The sequence below is a fragment of the Durio zibethinus genome, chromosome 22 (assembly GCF_047325235.1).
Source record: "Durio zibethinus cultivar Kanyao isolate XHJ-2024 chromosome 22, ASM4732523v1, whole genome shotgun sequence".
NCBI classification, from domain to species: domain Eukaryota; kingdom Viridiplantae; phylum Streptophyta; class Magnoliopsida; order Malvales; family Malvaceae; genus Durio; species Durio zibethinus.
Genome location: NC_143183.1, coordinates 17,066,508 through 17,087,846, shown reverse-complemented (window position 1 = coordinate 17,087,846; position 21,339 = coordinate 17,066,508). Strand labels below are relative to the sequence as shown.

Here is a 21,339-nt window from a genome sequence, read left to right as displayed (position 1 = left end):
ATATCCATAGAAGCGTTTGATTTGCTCAAAATGGTTTTTCGCTTTATCTAGAAAGTTCACTAGGCACTATCCATATTCTCTTATGGGATTGACTTCTCTTGTTAATGCTTCTACCTTTTCAATCATTTCCTATACTTTCTTCACTGCCTTACAAACTTGATTAGTCAAGTGCTCTATGTATTGTTGTCTCCATAAGCTTTCTACTTTCGATCTCATGTGAGTATCCCTTTTTGAATTGCATGTGAAGATCCAATCTTTTTCCCTTTTATGCCACTCATCTATCATTACTGAAATATGGCTATTGTGGTCTTGTAGTTGTATCTCTAACCCTTGGATCACTTGGTGAAGTGATTCTTTTTCATTCAGTACTTCAAAGTGCTTTTTTATTTTTTTTGCTAGCATGACTTTCAACCTTTCCTTTTCATTTTGGCATTCCACCAATCTTGCTAAGGTTGTAGAGTATAATCCCTTCCAATTCTGACATTCTTAAAAAATTTTGGTGGTCTCCTCTTACTTTTCTTGAGCTTTATCCTTACATTGGTTCATCCCCTATCGGAGCTCATCCATTTCACGTTGTCGACTAAGTAAGACTTGGTAACTTTTTCAGTTTTAAATTGAACTCGTAACCTCTTATTTTCTTGGTGTAGATCTTTCAAGTCACTATTAGCCAGATTTCATTTTTTTATGACTTTTTCTAATATGCTCCCTTGTATCTCTACTTCATATTTTAATTACCTTATTTTCTTACAAAGTCTCAAATTTTCTCTTCTTATTTTTTCTTTTTTAGCTTTTAATTCTTTCTTGACAAGTTTAACTTCTGATAATTACACATTTTTTGAAAGATTAACCAATTGATATAAACTGTCGTCAAGAGGGAGTACTATGTCTCTAGGCCGCCTTACTTTTCAAATCTAACAATCAGAAGTGACTTTGTCGATGCAAGGCCCTAACCTCATTCTTTGTGTTCTCTTTCATGCTTGGATCAACTACTCTGAGGTTCTTGATGGATTCAGTTCCCCATAAATGAATTCTACTTGGACTAAGCCATGAGTAGCAGGAACAAACTGCTTTGCACCAAATTACCTAAGCACCATTAATGAAGCATAACTTATAACTCCCCATAGCCCTAATAACGGTATCCATGGCTCATTTCCTTCACGATACAACAAGGGCACATGAGGCATCTAAGGTGCCACCCATTCGATTTCATCCTCAGTAAGCCTTCGCAAGAAAAAGACCTATTCTTCCTTAGTCTTTAATGCCGACCATTGGCTTTTACAAAACTCTTCAATTGGTGCCTTATTTCAAAGATATGGTTTCAAAAATGCACTCTTCCCACATTTGAAATGACTTTTAACCCATACGTATAATAGAGGTGCACATCCTATGAATCATCATTTTCCATTTCGTTGATAGAAATTTAATGACTTGATGGTTTCGGCTAGGACTGCTAGAGTGGGATTAATTGCTTGGGTTTTAATTTGCTCAAAAAAGTCTACCATAGTTATCTCAATGTAACCCAAAGTCTTCGAAAAGATTACCATGCCATACAATGATAAAGCAAACGCAGCCATACCTTGATCATCATTTAAATGCTCCTGAGTGAAGTTTCAAAGAAAGTCCCAACGAATGCCAAGATGTTCACCTTTAGACTTCATGAAAGAATCAATGGTTTCTACTTTAACCCCCATAAGCTTGGCTAACTTTTTACGATAACCTGATTTTGGCTTTCGGATAAATATTTTATCTGGACATTGTAGTTCTATCCCAAGTAAAATCGAATACTCTTCGATAATTGTCACCAAATCTTTCTGATTAAAAATGAAGCATCTATAGGATGGATCCCAAAATTGTATAGCTGCTTTGACCAACTGTTCATCGATCATTACTGAAATGAGAGATGCAATCTGTCCATACTTTTTGTAAAAGCTTTCTTTTTTTTCTTCATTTAACTGACCCTAAACAGCAGCTAACTCTTTTAAATCATTCTGTATGAGATCTAAATGCACTTTTTCGGGTAATTTAGACATATAACCAGTAGGCAAACAATCTTCATTCTTTTGTTGAGCTTCTTTCGACCAAACATGTATTTTATTATACGACTTACATGGCACACTGACTGAGGATAAGCAAATTTGTAGTTTTATGAGATCTATGAAAACTTCTTGGGAGAAATGTCCTAGAGCAAATATCTCGATGCAAAACTGTATGATATGATTAATGAAAAAAAAGAAAAAAAAATAAAATTGAGTTAGTGTGAGGATATGGTTTAAGAAAAAAACATTTTTTTTAGTGTTTTGAGATTTTTTATTTGTTTTGTTTTGTTTCATATTATACACAACTTTTATTCTTAGGTATTTCTTACAAAAAGATGGACGAGGTTCTATCTAAGGTTGGTTTCCTAGGCTTATTATATGCTGGGTTTGGATTGACAGGGTCTAAAGGTTCTCAAATTGTTTCTCACTGTTGTCCATGTTGGACTAGTAAGGCACCCCGATCCTCACCCATTACAGGCTACGAACAAAAATGGTTCAATTCAAGTGGAAGTATTTCACTTACTATTGCGGAGGTTATCACCTCATGAGAGCATAGGTACTTTACTTTCTTTTATAAAAGATGAAACTTGGGTATAGAGCTCATGTATGAGATGCATCATGCCATTGCATGCAAATATATCCTAATTTATTGAGAGTAATATATACAGAAAAATAAGACATAAGAGGCATAGTAAAAGAAATGTGTGTGAATTTTTTGCTTTTTATTTTTGATTTGTTTTGTTCTTTTTTTTATTTTTTACCTTTTTACCTTTTTTATTGAAAATGAAAAATAAAAATCTAAAAAATTAATTAAGACTATTTAAATCAAAATTTGAGGATAACAAGTAGTTAATTTTAGCTTGATTCTCAAAAACAAAAAGCATCCCCAGTGGAGTTGCCAAGCTATCGTAACGATTTTGTGTCCGTCCGAAGAATTTGGAAATGAAATAAAAAAAATAATGGAGTCGCCACCAATCTTTTTTGGCTAGGTGCGATTAGTCACCTACTAAAAGATATCTTTTTAATAAATTTTAATTAATTTTAAAACTTTATTAAAAGGATATGTTTTAGTAGGTGGCCAATCGCACCTAGCCAAAAAAGATTGGTGGCAACTCTATTATTTTTTTTTATTTCGTTTTCAAATTCATTGGGCAGACGCAAAATAGTTACGATAATACTCCATCCAACAAAGTCACATTTTTTTCGTACCCTTTTAACTTTCTTCTTCATTCTCTCACATTCAATCCAAATTCAATCCAAACTACCTAAAACCATCAAACTAACTCCTAAATCACAAGTTGTTTAAGTATTTCATTTATTGCAGGTAAGATTTCAATATGTTTGTTGATTAATTTGATTTAAATTGATGCAAAAATAGTCTAAGGTTTACGATAATGTTTCGTTGAATTCAAGTTTCTTGGAAATGGATTTCCAAGAAACCTTTAAAGCTCTTGAAAATGGATTCTGAAAAGCTTTCAAAACTCTTGAGAATGGATTTCTGAAAGTTTTAAAGGTTTTTAAAAATTTAAAGCTTTCAGAAATCCATTTTTGATAGTGCTAAAGGCTTACCATAAATGAATTTCTAAGAGCTTTAAAATTGAGGTGTAAATAAGATAAAATTGTAATTTACTAAATGATAAAATTTATATTTTATATATGGGTATTTTTTTAAAAAAAATTAAGGTTTAAAAAAATAGTGTGTATTTAGAAGCCCATTTTACCTAAAATTTTTGTAACTTTTGATAAAATAATAACATCTTATACGATAATTGTAGATACCTAATTTGTCCAAGCAAAATCAGGTCATTTATGAAGCTCTTAAAATTTAACTCAGATCAAATACAACATTTCTTTAATTTTAACAAGTTTTAAAAAATCAAAATTGGAAGCAATTTGACTAAAATACCCCAGGTCAAACTTAGTAAAATTTGGTCAAATAAAGTCAAATTTGATCAAAATTGATCAAAATCAATCAAAATGATTAGAACTTTGGTCAACTTACAAAATTCGCAACCAATTAGAATCAATGTGGTTTTAAATTGAAATTTATGATTTTTAAAGTATTAAAAAGTTTGATCACACTTCGAAAAGTATAGAATTACCAAAATGACTTTAAGCGTATTTTCATAATTTGATCTTTTCGAAGTTGAATTTTTATGAAAGCTTTACAAATTATAATTGAACATTATTTTATGATTTTAAAAATTTAAAAAAACCATGATTGTACTTTAGTGGGTGTAAAATTACCAAACTACCTCTTAAAGGTAATTTTGTAATTTGACTTTTTCAAAGTTAGTTTTTCATGAAACATTTAGATCATATTTTTATAATATTTGATAATTTTTTATGCATTGAAAACCTTGGTAGAACTTTGAAAGATGTAAAATTACCAAAATACCTTTTAAGAGTAATTTCATAATTTGACATTTTTGAGGTTGAATTTTCACAAAAATTTTTAGATATTAATTTTATATTATTTCATGATTTTTAGTATTTTAAAATCACAAAAATGAATAAGAAAGCATTGTTTTCCAATGAAATGGCCTAGAACCCAAAAACTTTTTAACAAGGGATAAAATGGTTTTTTCACCTGGTTCCAACAGCATTTAAAATCTAATTTTTGGTAGTAAGCATTCTAGTTCTTTCAATCATCTTGGAAAGCTTGATCCAATGGTGAAAGTTTGCTTCTTGTAAAAAAAACAAAATGATGAATATAAACTATTGGATGGGATATAATCTAAGGGCTATTTGGGGACTAGCAGCAAAAAGGTAGTTTGGTCAAGAAGAAGGAAAAGAAAAAAATCAAAAAAAGAAAAAAAAAGAGCTAAGGAAAGAAAAACAAAAAAAAAAGACTTTTGGGCAGCCATAAGCAAAAAATAAAGAGTTCCAAGGAGCCATTTAAGAGAAAAGCATACAAAAAAAGTTTGGAGAGTTAGTTAAAATGAGAGGAAAAGCTTGGAAAAAAAGTTTTTGGAGCAGTAAAAAAAACTGTTAAGAAGGATTTAAAAAAAAACCATAAAAAAAATTAAAGGAGCTTTTTTAAGAAGTAAACCTAAAACAACTAAAGATGGGGTTTTCAGTTAAAGAACAGTAAAAAAAAAAAAAAGTGGGAGCTTTGTCAAAAAAGAAAAAAACTTGAACCTTTAGGGAACTTGAGAAAATTTAGTTTTTTTTTCCTAGCATTTCACATGAATAGGGTGACTTTCATGTTTAGCTTTGATGTTTTTCCATGTAGGGTTTAAAAACTAATATGAAAAATCCCAGTTTTATTTTGATCCTTTGCACATGAAAGTTTAAAACCATACCTTTCAGCTTTGGTTCCTTTGGTTTATGAAAAAAAAAGAAGGCTTTTTTCCCTAATTGAAAATCGAAAACTACTTGAAGGCAAAGAAAAAAAATGGTCCATGTATAGAGATGTTAAACTAGTTTTTGGTCTTTTTTATACTATCATAGGAATTCTAGGCACTGTTGGCATTTGTGGTTCTTTAGTTTGGACATAAAAAAGAGTTTTTTTTTAAAAATAAAATAATATATAAGACTGAGGGAAGAGTGCACTATGTCTAGAAGCATTAAGTTTTTTTTTTCTTTTCCATGTTTTTTGGTCTGAAGCTTCATCTGTTGTCTTATGTGTTGTTTGTTTTTTTTCCTTTTTCATGTGTGGACTACTGCAAAAGCTAGGAGCTTCACCTTTTATATTTTGCTAGTCTTTTATGGCATAAGGTTTGCATGTGGAAACCCAAAGCTTCAAACTTTTCATGGTTTCTAGTATTTACCTTTTGATTGTAGTCGTATACAAGAACATATAGCTCCATCATTTGTGTGCTTACTATTTGTCCTGTTCAAGCTCAAAGTTTCGAGCTTTGTCATGGTTGTTAGGTTACCCTTGTGTGTGGGTCATGGCAAAGTCTCCCTTGAGATTCTGGTCTACTCACCTTTTTTTGCATGGAGTTTGTACATAGGGGTCTAAGGCTCCAACACCTTGGTGCTTGATTGTTTGTTTTAGCATGTAAATTTGTGGAAGTTCAATGTGTCATTCCTCACGCTTACTAGTTTATTCGCATGCTAGGTATTGGTGGGAAAGAAAGCCTAAAGCTTTGCCTTGTATTTTTGCATGTTTTCTAGTCTGGTTCCTTTTTCCTATTGTGTTAGCTACGTAGGTGTCGCAGCACCATTAGAGAGTTATAGCCTTTAACATTTGTTCTTGAATGATATATTAAGTGTTTAGTTTAGTTGTCTAATAAGGCAGTCACTGGTAGTTGTTATTCTTAGGTTTAGTTTGTCTTACTTGCCGAAAATCCCATTTGTGTTGTTTTGTGGTGATATAATTCTTATGTATCCTTGTGCTTCATGTTGCCTTGTGTTTCATGTTGTTAGTTAGTAAAATAATACATTGGTATTAGTTTAGGGTTATAATTTTGCTTTCTTCAAACTTAAGTGACACTTGGCTTATTTGAAATCATGCAATCTAAACTTTTGGAATTTAAATTTTATAACTTTTATTTTTAATTCAATTTAAATTCAAGAGTTTTTATTCTTATATTTCTATTTGAATTTATGCATTTTAATTTTCTCCTCAAATTACTTTATATGCATTTTATATTTCAAGCAATTTAATCTTTTGTGCGTTCTTAATTTTTATGTCATTTTGTTTACTGGCAATCTAGTTTTCAAGACTATTTAGCTTTCATGTTGTTTTTATGCTCTTTATATTTCTTTACAATTTAATTCAATGCTTTTTACTCATTGTCCTCTTTAAATTTAAACAATTTAATTTTTTAGTGTTATTGAACCTTTTGAATTTTACTATTATGATTTTCTTTCAAAATAAAAAAATAGTAAAAAATATTTTTTTATTAAAAAGAAAAATAGGGATTTTGGAAACCTTGACTAGATGTTAAAAGGAATCCAAATCGTGTTTTGAAAATTTTAATTTTGCATAAATGTTGGGAAATTAAAGAATCAAAATTAAAAAAATTAAGTTAGGTTAAATTAAATTATAACTATAATTATAAAATAAAAATTTTTGCAAGTAAATTAAATAAAAAATAAAATTTATTTCACTTTTAATTTTTTAGAAAAGAAAAGGTAATAAATAAATAGGAATAAATGTGTATAAGTTTGATTAAATTGGTTGTTTCAATTTTTAGTTTGCGTTTGCATAATTTGTTTATTTCATGTTGCATTAATATAAAACTATTAACAAAAAAAATGAATTATGAAAACCGAACTTATTTATGAAGTTCGCTTATATGTTGGGGATAATTAAAGAAATTTGAGTTTTCAATAATTTTTTTGTCATAAAAAAGCCATCAAACCCTAAGTCATAAGTCTAACCCCAAACCACAAATTATCAAAACCCTCTAACAAGTTAAACCCCTCCAAAAAAAAAAAAATCATTAACCTGTATCAGCACTCAAAGCCATTCCAAAATTCAAAAGATATGTATGAAAACCTCATATTTAATCTTTTCTTGAATGCTATATAAAGAATGAGATATTTAGAAAATTTTATTTTATTAAGTTTTTCGTGTGATTCTTTAACCAAAAATAATACGATCAAACAAAAATAAAAATAAGATTTTAAATATAAATAGTCGCACCTAAATTCTACCTAGAGGTTGAAGAGTCCAAATAATCTCTTTATATTTAAAAACTTGATTCCAAAACCACATCTCATATGTCTGTTTAACATTCATTTGTATATATTGATTTTTAGATTGTTGGTTGCATTGATCTCACATGTTTATATTTATTAATTTTTACTATTTATTTGTTAATTATAGCATCATTGGTTTTTTTACATAAAAATATTTTTCTTGAAAAATGTTATTTAAAAAATATGAAATTTTAAAATAAAATAAAAATAACAGTTCGAGGGAAATTATTCTTAATACTTTATCTAGATGTTAGAAAGTTATTAATAATTATCATCTACAAATAATGTTATTTTTATTTTTAAGAAATGTTATAAATTTTAGGTGAAAAATGTTATCTTTAAATTTTATCTAAATGTTGGAGAATTTTAAGGCAATTGTTTATCTTAAAAATTTTTGTAATATTCCTAAATAAAGGTTTAATAAAATTGATTTTCTTGTTAAAAAAAGTGAAGGGATATAACTATTAAATTTCAAACTGAAACTATTTTTATCCAAAACTAATGGTAGAGTATGAATAATTGGTATCAATTTTTATGGACATTGTGGGGATGCTAATTTTTTCATATGTATAACTGACACTTGAACTCAACCTTGTTTTTGTAGTCCAAAAATATTATTTTTGATAAACTTTAAATACGTTTTATTATTTTATTAAAAAGATAACCCTTTTAGGTAGTTAATAACACCTAATAAAAAAAGATTTGTGGTGACTCCTATTTTGGAAGCGTTTTAAAACTTTTTATCTAGCAGTCTCTGAAACTGTTATAACACTAAATGAAAATTTTCAAATTATAATTGTTATTTAGTTTGGCCCTCCTAACTTAAAATCTTGGATCTATGAAATTATCAATTATTGTAAATTCTACAAGTAATTCCCCCTTCAAGTTTAAAGGCGGTAACAACTAAGATTTTCACTATTTTTTAATTACTCATGCTCATACTTGAACACAATTATTTATCAATAATTATTCAAATATTTTTATTTTTATTACCCAAATCCTACCCATATAATATAAAAATACCCTTTAATTATTTGAACCCATTAAATATCTGTTTATTAAGTCAAAGTTTGACTTTTAAACATAAATTTAATCATAAATTATAATACATATATTTAATGAATTAATTTTTTTTAAAAATATGCATTAAATTTAAAAAACTTTTAAAATATATAATATTAAAAATATATTATTTATAATTAAGTTAGAGTAATAAATACTCTAAAATCACTATTCAAACTCTATTCAAATAGTAATTTTATTATTCCAACTCGATTACAAAATAACCTAATCCTATTTAATTAGATCAAGTAATTCCTATATCTGTTTATAAATTACCTATTGCCATACTTATTAAGTCAACAACAAAATATGGAAATTGAAGATAATATTATGTGGGGTACTAGGATTTATTGTTACAAATGAAAATGATTGATATGGCAAGCAAATATTGGATCATCTAAATGGTGGGTTTTACACCAAATCTGGATAGAATTTAAGCTCCAAAGACATTTTTTAATGAAAAAAATATTTTTTTACATATTATTTCAATACTACTTGAAGTTAAGGCTTTATTTTATTAAAGGTTTTAAGTTGAAATTATGAGTTAACATGATGAGATTTATTGGAGGAGAGTGGAGTACCTTTTATAGCTAAAATTCACATGTACCAAAAGAAAGTTTGTATATGTTATGATTAGAGATGATTAATAAACATTGAAAATATCAAATATAAAATTTGAACAAATTTGAACAAGTTTTAATACTTCATTTTAACATGCAATGTTATTAAAATAAATATCATAACATTTTTAGGGTTCAATAATTTATTAGAAATATTTTTAAAATATGAAAAATAATATGATTAAGTAAATTTACTTAATCAAAAAAGAAATCCTATTAAATTATGGTTATAAGAAAATGGTTCTAAAAAAAAAATAGAAGACTGATTATATAAGTAATTGACTATCGTGCTTAAAGGAGTCGATTGTCTTAAGTTTTAAAAAAAAGTAGTTGACTGCTATTGCCATGGAGTTGATTGCTTTGATTCTATATAAACAACAATCGACTATCATTCTTGAAGTAATCAACTTGTAAGGTAGGAAATGAGTGAAATCAACTCCAAATCCTAATGGAATCGATTGTTATTGTTCGATAGTTTTTTGCAAAATGGTATGATATGATAGCAATCTACTACTTACATAAAGAAATCAACTACTTTTTAGAAGGCTAAGAGTGAAACCTTTTGGAAATTGAAAAGAGTGAACTGTTATATGGAGTAGTTGATTGCTCTTGTTTCGGATGCTTTTAGAAAGTTGAAAGAAAATGATTGCTCTAAAGAAAAGTCAAATGTCTTGCTTCAAATAGTATTTTGGAAATTGAAATTACAAAAAGGTAGTTGATTGCGTTCTTTCTAAAGCCGACTACTCTACATGAAAATTATAATTTTCTAAAACTTGAAAATAGTTTCTCTTAAAATGAAAAGATCAATCAGTTTAACAAACCAATTCATTTTTAATTATTCAAAAAGACATCTTTCTAATAAAAAGAAATGATCTTGGATCGAAATAACACATTTAAAGAGTCATAACTTTAGGATTAAATCTATATAAAAAGAGATTGATGTGAGTTCACTTTACACAATCAAGAAGTACTTTTCTTCTTATCTTTTCTCCTTTTTTTTTTCTAGTTAAAGGCTAGGTTTTTTAGCATTATTTGTTGCAAAAAATCTTGTTGAAGATTAGGTATTTTCTTTGTCTTTCATTAAGGGGTATCTAGTAGTTTGATTTTTATGGTGTAAAGTAAACCAAATATATGTTTTAATTGTATTACGAGGCTATTCAATCCAACCTCTTTCGAATATCGTAGTTGGTAGAGGTAAAAGAAATCTTTAAAGAAAATGGTATTTGTAGCACACCTTGAAATTATGTTCACTCATGATTGAAGGATTTACTTTTCTTACTCAACTTGCAAAAGATAGAGGCTACAAGAAGATTAAAAGTTCAAACATCAAGTACACATTATTTTGTATTATTAAGCCTTGTATTTTCTAACATTCTAAATGCTTATACATCAATATGGATAAATTCAATTCCATAAAAGAGATGTCAACCAATTTTTAAATTTCAGAAAAGTTTGATAGAGGTAACTTCTTAAAGTGATAACAAAAAATGCATTCCTTCTTCTTCATATTGAAAATAACATATATTCTTATTACTCTTAGATCAAAAGAGAGATGATGAAACTTGCAATGAATTTAATAAGAGGTAAAAGTGAGAGAATGGTGATTACACATGCATGGGCTACATTTTAAATTGTATGTTTGATTTTTTATTTGATACCTATATAACATGCTTATCAGCAAAAAAAGTGTGGGATAAGTTGGATGCAAGGTACATAAAAGAATATGCTACAACTGAATTCCTAATTTCAAGATAGTACATCTATAAGATGATTGATTTTAAACTAGTTATGGACACATTTCTTAAAATTAAAACTATCTTGTAAAATTTAAACAACATAAAATAAAAATGAATGTAACATTTGTTGTGTCCCCTATAATTGACAAACTTACTTTATCATGGAAAGATTTCAAGGAAACATTAAAATTCAAAAAGAAAGATATTAATCTTAAAGAACTTGCAAGTTATCTTTGTTTAGAAGAGCAATATCACAAGAAAAATGACAAAAAAGAAAGCTAGTACTTTCAATGTCAATGTAGTGAAAGATGTCAAGCCATCCACATCTGAAACTTTCACTAAATGCCAAGAAGTTCAAAAAAGAAAAGAAAAGTGCATGTTTCCATTATGGGACGTAAGGTCATTTCAAGAAAGATTGCCCTATAATAAAAAAAAAAAAAAAGAAAAAAGCACCAAATGCAACTAAAGATAACTTTATTACTATGATTTCTGTAATCAATGTCATTGAAGATAATGATGCATGATGGATTAATTTCAACACCACTAAACATGTATGCACTAACAAAGAAATGTTCAAAACTTTTTACAAGGAAAAAGGCAATGTGCTTTACATGCTAAATTTTTCAACAATTGAGATCAAAGGTAAAGGAACAATTAATTTGAAATTTACATTTAGAAAAACATTAACAATTACAAATGTTTTGTAAGTTTTGGCAGTTAGAAAAAATATTGTATCCATTAACTTGTTTGACAACATGGTTTTAAGTTAGTTTTTGAAAGAGACAAATAATAATAATAATAATAATAATAATAATAATAATAATAATTCTTTTGCTTACTTACTTGATTCCTTTGATTTTTGACATTATATATTTGGATATGTTGATTATAATAGAATGGATGCAATGTCTAAATATTATTTAATTTCAAGTATTAAAAAATGATGAAAAATGAAGAACATGCATGTATACAAAGATAACTAGAAAACCTTTTCATTAAGTTAAAAAAAGTTCTAAAGTTCTAGAATTAATACATAATGATGTATGTGACTTACATAATACTCCTCTTATAGGTGGTAAAAAAATATTTCCTCACATTCATAGATGATTATTCTAGATATTATTATATTTACTTAATGCATTTTAAAGATGAAACATTAGATAAGTTCAACTCCTACAAAAATGAAGTAAATTTGTATTGTAGTTCTAGAATCAAAGTTGTAAGAACTGATAGAGGAGGTGAATATTTCTATCTAACTATTTTAAAAATAATAGAATTATCCATGAGGTGATTGCACCTCATAGTCCAAAATCTAATGGTGTGGCTGAAAAAAATAAGTACTGAAATGGTTAATGCATTATTATCCTACTCTATTGTAGGACAAGGTTTTTTGGGTGAGGCATTATTAACTTCATGCAAAATTGAAAATAAAGTTCATAGGAAAAAGAACAAGTTAACCTTATATGAATTATGGTAGAAAAAAAAGCCAAACCTAAATTATTTATTAGGCTGTAAAGCAATTGTAAGGGTTCTCAAACCTAAAAGAAAGAAATTATGTGAAAAGGAAATTGAAAGTATATTCATTGGATATACTCAAAATAGCAAAGCATATAGGTTCATGGTAATAAAATGGAATGATTCAATACCTATTAATACGATTATTGAATCTAAAGATGTAATATTTGATAAATATAGATTTAAATTAGAATATAATTCTATGGACAATGCTCTAAATAACTCACAAAGGCAAATAAAAGAAACTCCCATAAGTAAAGAAGATAACCTTATACCTAGAACAAAGAAAAAAGCAAGAAAGCTTAAAACCTTTGGCTAAGATTTTTAAATTTACCAAGTTGAAAGAATAAGAAAAACAATCAACAAACATATTGAATATATTTTTAATATGAAGATTGAATCCTAGGGCATTTGAAGACTCAAGATGTAGATTTTTGAAAATAAGCTATAGATTATGAAACAGATTATATTATGAGAAGCAACACATGGATCTTAGTTGATCTACTTCCTAGGTGCAAACTTGTTGGTTGTAAATGAATTTAAAAAAAAGAAAAGTTGGAGGAACTATAGACAAGTTCAAAGCTAAACTTGTTTCTAAGGGATTTATACTTTTGCACCGATGACAAGAATTGCTACAATAAAAATTCTTATAGCATTGGTTTTCATTTATAAATTTGAAATCCATCAAATGGAAGTTAAAACAACATTTCTAAATGGTGAATTGGATGAAAAAGTTTATACAAAACAATTGGAAGGGTTTATACTTCTAGGTCAAGAAAATAAAGTTTGTGAATTAATTAAGTCTTTATACAGACTTAAACAAGCACTTATGCAATGGTAACAAAAGTTTGATACTGTTGTACTAGCTAATGGATTCAAAATTAATGAATCCGACAAATATGTCTATAGTAAATTTGACAAAGACAAATGTGCCATCATTTGTTTATATGTGGATGACATATTAATCTTTGGTACAAATTTAAAACAAGTCATAAGAACAAAAAGATTTCTTTCAAGTAATTTTACTATAAAAAACATGTGTATGTTGCATATATGATTTTGGGAATTAAGATTATTAGACAAAACTCTAATATAAGCTGAATGCAATCATATTGTACTAAAAAAGTTATCAAAAAATTTAGTCATTTAGATGGTGCAATAGTTTCAACACCTTTTGATCTCAATTTGAAGTTAACTCTAAATAAAGAGATGCTGGTTATACAACTTGAATATACAAGGGTTATAGGTTGCTTAATGTATGATATGATATGCACAAGACTAGATATAGCTTATATAGTTGATAAGTTTAGTAGATATACAAACAACCCAAGTAATTTGCATTTGATTAGAACTTCAAAAGTTCTTAGATGTCTAAAGAAATCTATGAATTGTGAAATTTTATTTTGTGGTGATCTTTTAGTATTAGAAGGATACACTAATGCAAGTTGGATAATAAACATGGAAGACCATTCATCCATAAATAGATGAATATTCATATTTGGTGGGGGTGTGGTTTCTTAAGATTCTAAAAAACAAATATGTATAACATATTCTACTATGGCTTTGGAATTTGAGGCATTAGCTTTTGTTTGTAAAAAAGTAAAATGGTTAAGGAATTTCTTGAAATTTCTTTATGGCCAAACTAATGCCACTAATTTCTATCTATCGTGATAGTTAAGTTACATTGTTAAGGGCTTATAGCTAAGTGTACGACAGGAAGTTTAGACACATTGGTTTAAGGCATAGTTATGTTAGGCAACTTATAAAAAATGGGCTGATCATCATTGATTTTGTCAAGTCAAATGAAAATTTGATAGATACATTAACAAAAGGTTTATTAGGAGATATAGTGTCTAAAACTTCCAAAGATATAGGACTCAAGCCCTTGACATGATGGAACCTTAACTTAATGATCGCATATTAAGTCTTAAGTTTTAATGAATCAAAGTGCATCATATGTATGTGATTACAAGTACTTTTAATTTAAAACCATCCCAAAATTGATAAGTACTTGAATCGTATATTATAAAGCAAGAATGAGTATAAACTCTTAATGAATCCATAACATGAAAAGTTAATGTTAAAATTCTTATATGGTTGTGTTGTTAATAAAGTTCACATATATAAGTGAAAGAGGTGTCTTTCTAGAAGCAAGGGCTTGACTCTGAAAACACTCATGAAGATATAAGAAATACGATGATTGAAATTGTATCAAAATATTACTAAATGACACTATGGTGAGACATTGAAGTCTTATGTGTAGTTTAGTGCATGACTAGTCATATAAATTGGTTGATTCAAAGATCTAAGATTTATAATTCAATTTAGCTAGATCAACAACACTTTATCACTAGAGTGTAGATTTTAAATCATATTACATAATATCTTCACCTATGCATGAGATTTTTTAAAATACTAGAACTTGCTTTATTTTGAAATAGTTGAGAAATGTTAGAAATATTTTCAAAATATGAAACAAATATGATTAATAAGTTAACTTTATCAAAAGAAAAATTATATTAAATTATGGTTCCAAAAAAGTGGTTTTAAGTTTAAAGAAAATAAACAAAAAAATAAAGAAAAGATTGCTCATATAAGCTGTCGATTGTCATGCTTAAAGGAGTCAACTTCCTTAGCCTTTTAGAAAGAGCAGTCAACTACTATTGGCATGGAGCCAACTATTTTGATAAAATGAAGCTAAACTTAGATTTTATATAAATAGCAATCAACTACCATCCTTGAAGCAATTGACTACTATGAATGGAAATAAGTGGAATCAATACCAAAATCAAATGGAATCAATTGCTATTATTTGATAGTTTTTTAGAAAAAGGTCTAAGATGATAGTAGTTGGCTACTTACAAAATGAAGTTGACCGCTTTATAAAAGGCTAATAGTGGAACCTTTTTGAAAGTTGAACAAAGTTGATTGCTATATGAAGCAATCATTCACATGTCAAATGTTTTTTGGAAGTTGAAAAGAGTCGACTGCTCTAAAGAGGAGTTGATTGCCTTGCTTTGAATATCATTCTAAAAGTTGAAATTATAAAAGGGAAAGTCAATTGCCTTCTTGGTGAAGTTGACTTCTCTACGTGAAAAATTACATTTTTCTAAAATGTGAAAAATTACATTTTTCTAAAATGTGAAAAATATTTTCTTTTAGGATGAAAAGATTGATCAATTTAATAAATTAGTTCGTTCTTAATTATTCATATTGAAATAACACATTCAAAGAGTCACAACCTTAGAATTAAATCTCTATAAATAGAGATTATTATGAGTTCATTTTATACAATTGAAAAGTACTTTTCTTTTTATATTTTCTTTCATTTTTCTTTAGTTAAAGGCTAATTTCTTTGGCATTATTCACTGCAAAAAACCTTGTTGAAGATAAGACATTTTGTCCTCATCAAGGAGTGTTTAATGGTTTAGTTTTTCTAGTGCAAAGTAAACTAAATATAGTTTTCATCGTATTTTGTAGGCTATTCAATCCAACCTCTTTTGCATTTCGTAGTTAGTAGTAGCGAAATAAGCCTTTAAGAAAAATGGTATTTGTAACACACCTTAAAGTTATATTTGTTCATGATTAAAGGATCTTTTGGTTTTACTTAACTTGCAAAAGAGAGAGGCTACAAAAAGATCACAAGTTCAAACATCAAGTACACATTATTTTGTATTCATAAGCCTTGTATTTTCTAACATAATTATAGATACTTTATCAAGGCAACGCTGTCTTTTACCATTATGAAGAAGTGGAAGCTGAGGCCGATGCAACATGAGGCAATAGCAAGCGGGGGAGAAGGTTGTAACACTGCGTAAGTGCCGGTGCAGAAAGCAATCATGATCGCCCACACTGCCCAATTAAGGAATCTAGCGGCCATTCCAAATGAAAATGAGGGATCATGTGGTATAAAAGGAATCGTCATTTGAAAGTGGATGGCGATAGCAACGAGAGAGAAAATAAAGGCCAAGGCATCTGTTATAACAAACGCTTGAAAGGCTGTGTTATGAATGAGGAAAGGGGTACCCTGATCTGGGCCCTTCTCGCTCTTGTAACCACCTGGAACAGTTATTGCTGCTGCGAATGTTACAGTTGCTATAAGTGCTGCCACTACTAAATGGGCTTCTCTTGCCTTCTCAATGCCACTTTCAAAGCTATTCCAGTCATTTTGTATAGGTATGCGACGAACCGGTGCTTCGGCCACTTCTTCATTAAAAGCATCTTCCACCAATTTCACAATTTGTTTCTACGACATTAATTAGTTGATTATCAGTTATTATGTTATTTACCTTCAAAACTCAAGTTCTATTTTCCATTTTTTTTCTTTTAATTTCTCAGAAGATACTAAGAAAAGCACACTCTTCCCCTGTTGCTAAGAATAACAATCTATGAACAAAAGCAGTTAACCATAAAACAGTATATCTTGAATAAAAATATAATTAATTGTAAAAAATGTTTAAAATAAATAAGGCCACCAGTTTTTTATTATTTATTAAAATCTATATATTTAGAATATATCTTTGAACATGGAGTTGTTTTATAGTTTGTTTAGAATAAATGGTAAATCTTATAAGTTACTATATTTTTCTTTAATTTTATAAATTTTCAAACTTCATTTTTTTAAATATATGCATCAAGAAAGTAAATTAATTGACTCAAGCACCCTTTGGTAGCATTTGGTATCATTTTGAAGATTATCGTGGTAATCTAATTATAATGGTGATAAGATTATCAAAGTGATTTGATTACTAGTGATTTTAAATTATCATGTTTAATACAATATTATAAATTACTGGTATTTTTAAATTATTGTGTTTGGTATTTTATGAAAAAAATAAATCATATAGTACAAATATTAAAAATAACATTGTAAAAAAGTAAAATATTTAAAACTTATTGAATCAATAATTTATAAAATAGTTAAATGTTATTTTATAGAAAATTAGAAAGTATAAATAAATTTTGATAAAATTAATTTTTAAAAAATTATTAAATAAATTCATTATAAATTTTTTATCAATATAAATTTATAACATAAAAATTTTTTAAAAATAAATGATTAAAATATTGATTTTTTTTAAAATTTTTAATGGTTAGCTTCTCGGAGTAATGTTAATTATATTTTTTGTAATGGTAAATTAGTCAAAAAATAAAATTAAAAATTATTTTTCATGGTAATAAAACTTTTTCACCCTTTAGGTTGAGAATCATGTCACTTCTCAAAATAGTGATCTTATCACTTTAGTGATTTAAAATCACTGTCACATAAAATATTTAAATTGCTACCAAATGAGGTAATGTGATTATTGAGTGTAGATTATTGTAATTTTGAAATAGCTTATCTCATACAAAATACTCTCTAAAAGGTTAGTTAGTTGATAAGGGACGAGTTCCATCCTTATCAATTTATTAGGTTTGATCTTTGTAGGAAGCACTCTGGGGGTAAAACTAGGAGGATGAAATTGATTAGTTGTCTTAATTAACTAAATTCTTACAAAAATTTTATAGTAATTAGGTAATTAGAAAGGCGTATAGTAGGGCACTTCTAACAGTAATGCATATAAATATATATGTTTGTGTTTGTGCGCATGCAGGTTCGACAGACTTACCCTTTTCTTCATACTTGGCTTGTTCTTGAAATACTTGTTACTGAAATACGGTAGTTCAACTGGCCGCTTAAAGATGGGTTGAGTTGTAAGATATACTTGTCGAGGTGTGATTCCACGGCCATCTTTCTCGTCTCTAAGATTTGTTATTGATGCGTATCTAGTCCCAGGTTGACCTTCTAAAAATCGTTTTAATTCAGGGGGTGAGTGTCTAACCGCCACAAAATGAAGTAAATTCCAACCTCTTTTGTCCACTTTTTCACAACAATCTGGACAACGGAAGATAATCTCTCTTACTATTCGTCCATGGCCTTGCCTCCCTGCCATAAGAAGGGCTGTCATCTCTGATGTTTTATCAGCTATATAGGCTGCAGATTTATCCCATTCTAACAGCTCCTTCACAACTGAATAGTGGCCTAAGTGTGCAGCATAATGAAGAGGGGTCTGTCCATTTTTATCTGTTTCCTGTGTTAAATTCCGTTTCTTCTTCAATATTTCTCTTGTTGCCCCTAAAACCAAGAAAGAGGAAAAAATTGACAATGAAACAACTTTTTAATTTTCCGTATACTGTATAGTAAATGTTTTTCGTGAAAGTATTTGGAAGGGAGTCTGGATTTAGAACAAGTGGGGCAATATTAACGAGCAACTTACTTGCATCTCCGGCCATAGATGCTGCATGCAAAGCTGTTCTACCGTGGGGGCCGCCATGAGCCGTTGACTTGAATTTGTGTAATATCTCAGCCAGAAAGCGAACATCTCCTCTCCTAGCTGCTATGTAAAGTGGAGTCTCCTGGTTTCTATTAACAGAATATGAATAATCAGGGTCTTCAAACTCTAGCAATGCTTGCACCACTTCAAGATGACCATATTGAACTGCTTCGTGTAAAGCAGTGTTGGATTCCTGATCCGTCTTTCTGAGCATCTGCCTGACTTCTTCAAATTCCATTCCCGGCGTCTCTATGTCTCCAAGAGGAGCTTTTGCGCGATTAATAAGAAATACCACAGTAGCAAAATGTCCATACCTCGCCGCTATGTGTAATGGAGTTTGACCTTTGGCATTGGGTTGCAGTAGCAGTGAAGGACATTTGTCAAGAATCTGTTCGATAAAACTGGTTCTGAATCTCCGTTTTCCAATTTGGACTTGCTTTACAAGTGTTAAACAGAGACGGATTACGCTTTTTTTCCATCCTAGAAATTCGGGATCGAAACCCAGCGGAACATTAAGATCAAAGGTTGCCAAGTAAATATGAAGCACCGTGTTGAGGTTCGGGGTCAGTAGCGACTCAAGTTCAAACCCTTGGTACTTATTGAATTTTTTGATTTTGCCTCCAGCTGCAGCCTTATACAAAGCAACGTTCATATAAGTGATGTTCTCAGCTGGCTGAGGTTGGCTATCTTCAACAGATTCCGAGGAATTGATGTCGTTTGATGAGGGATCCATTTCTGTCTCCTACACTCTTTTATTTGGAGCAAATGGAGAACTAGGGGAGTCAAGTTTATGGATTGAAATTGATGCCACAGAAGTGATTAATTCTGATCAGAAAACTCACCTGTCCCCTTTGTGCGCTAATTACGTATTGATTGACGTCAGGTTCCAGTGAACTGAGATTTTCCACACTCAGGGAAGAGAACAACACAACACACCTCTAGCTACCCATAAACTAGAATCCATGAACTTGTGGTTTTTTAACTATCAAGGACGTTAACGATTGATATTTAAAAGAAAGAAAAGTGCATTCAATATAAAAAAAATAATTAAATAATAATTAAACAATCTTTAATCATACCAATAGACACAGGATTTTTAATATTTCTAAATTTATCGGAGATTATTTCTTAATTTTTTTTTGCATTTGGATGTGTGATTGACTTATTTTTTTATATAAATGTTGGACTTCTGCTTTTTACTGTGCACTTCATCACTTTTACTTTTTTCTTTTTTTTTTTATGGTGGGTTACGCTTTTTCTTTTGTAATTTTTTTATTTTTCGTTTCAAAAATTACGAACGTTGTGGTCTCTTAATTTTGGGAAAGATTAACGATTGATATTTAGAGAAAAATAAGCGTATCCAATATAAAAAAAAATTAAATAATAATTAAATAATTTTTAATCATACCAATAGGCACAGGATTTTTTAATTTTTCTAATTTTTATCGAAGACTATTTCCAAAAACATTTTGCTTTTAAGATGCCAGATTGGTTTAATCCTTTATATAAATGTTACAGACCAATAGGCACAGGATTTTTTAATTTTTTTAATTTTTATCGAAGACTATTTCCAAAAACATTTTGCATTAAGATGCCAGATTGGCTTTATCCTTTATATAAATGTTACAGTTTTATTTTTATTGTACACTCGCGTTATTTTTCTCTTTTTTGCTTTTTTTTTCTTTTTTTAATCTTGTGATGGGTCCCATCTTTTTTCTTTTGTTTGTTTTTTTTTTCGTTTTTCATTTCAATTCTTTTAATATTTTATTTTATTATTTCTATGGGACTCATTAAATTTTATGGTTATCAATGCTCAGTTTTTCCGTCCATGTAAGTGATGTTCTCAGACCGCCGAGGTTGATAATCTACAATAAATTAAGAAGAAAATGATGTGGTTTGATGAGGGATCCATTTCTGTGTCTCCTACGCAGCTTTTCTTTCGAGCAAATGGAGGACTTGGGGAGGCAAGCGTATGGTTTGAAATCGATGCTAAAGATGTGATTAATTCTGATCAGAAAACTCACCCGTTCCCTTTACATATTGATTGACGTCAGATTCCACTCAACTGAGAGTTTCCACACTCAGGGAACAGCACAAAGCATAACTTTTTACTGTGCACTCTACTCATCACTTTTTGCTTTGTTTCTTTTTTTTTTTTTTATACTTTTTTCATTATGGTGGGTTCCACTTCTTGCTTTGTTTGTAATGTCACAGCTAGAAAGGGAACATCCCCTCTCCTAGTGCTATGTAAAGTGGAGTCTCCTGGTTTCTTCTATCAACAGAATATGAATAATCTTGGTCTTCAAACTCTAGCAATGATTGCTTCACAAGCGAGGAATGAGCATTAATTTTATATAAATATAAATAGGCAAAGCAACAAAATTTAGCATCAATATTCCAA

General features: G+C 29.0%; 1 protein-coding gene across 1 annotated transcript; it reads right to left on the bottom strand.

Annotated features, from left to right (window-relative positions):
- Positions 1-16,158: 16,158 nt before the first annotated feature.
- Positions 16,159-19,955, bottom strand: LOC111307115 (protein ACCELERATED CELL DEATH 6-like). Its single transcript, XM_089751409.1, has 4 exons — positions 19,781-19,955; positions 18,882-19,687; positions 18,234-18,739; positions 16,159-16,870 (listed from the first exon to the last, which is right to left on the bottom strand). The coding sequence occupies exons 2-4, from the start codon at positions 19,669-19,671 to the stop codon at positions 16,328-16,330; spliced, it is 1,839 nt and encodes a 612-aa protein (XP_089607535.1). The 5' UTR covers positions 19,672-19,687; positions 19,781-19,955; the 3' UTR covers positions 16,159-16,327.
- Between the last annotated feature and the right edge of the window lie 1,384 nt (positions 19,956-21,339).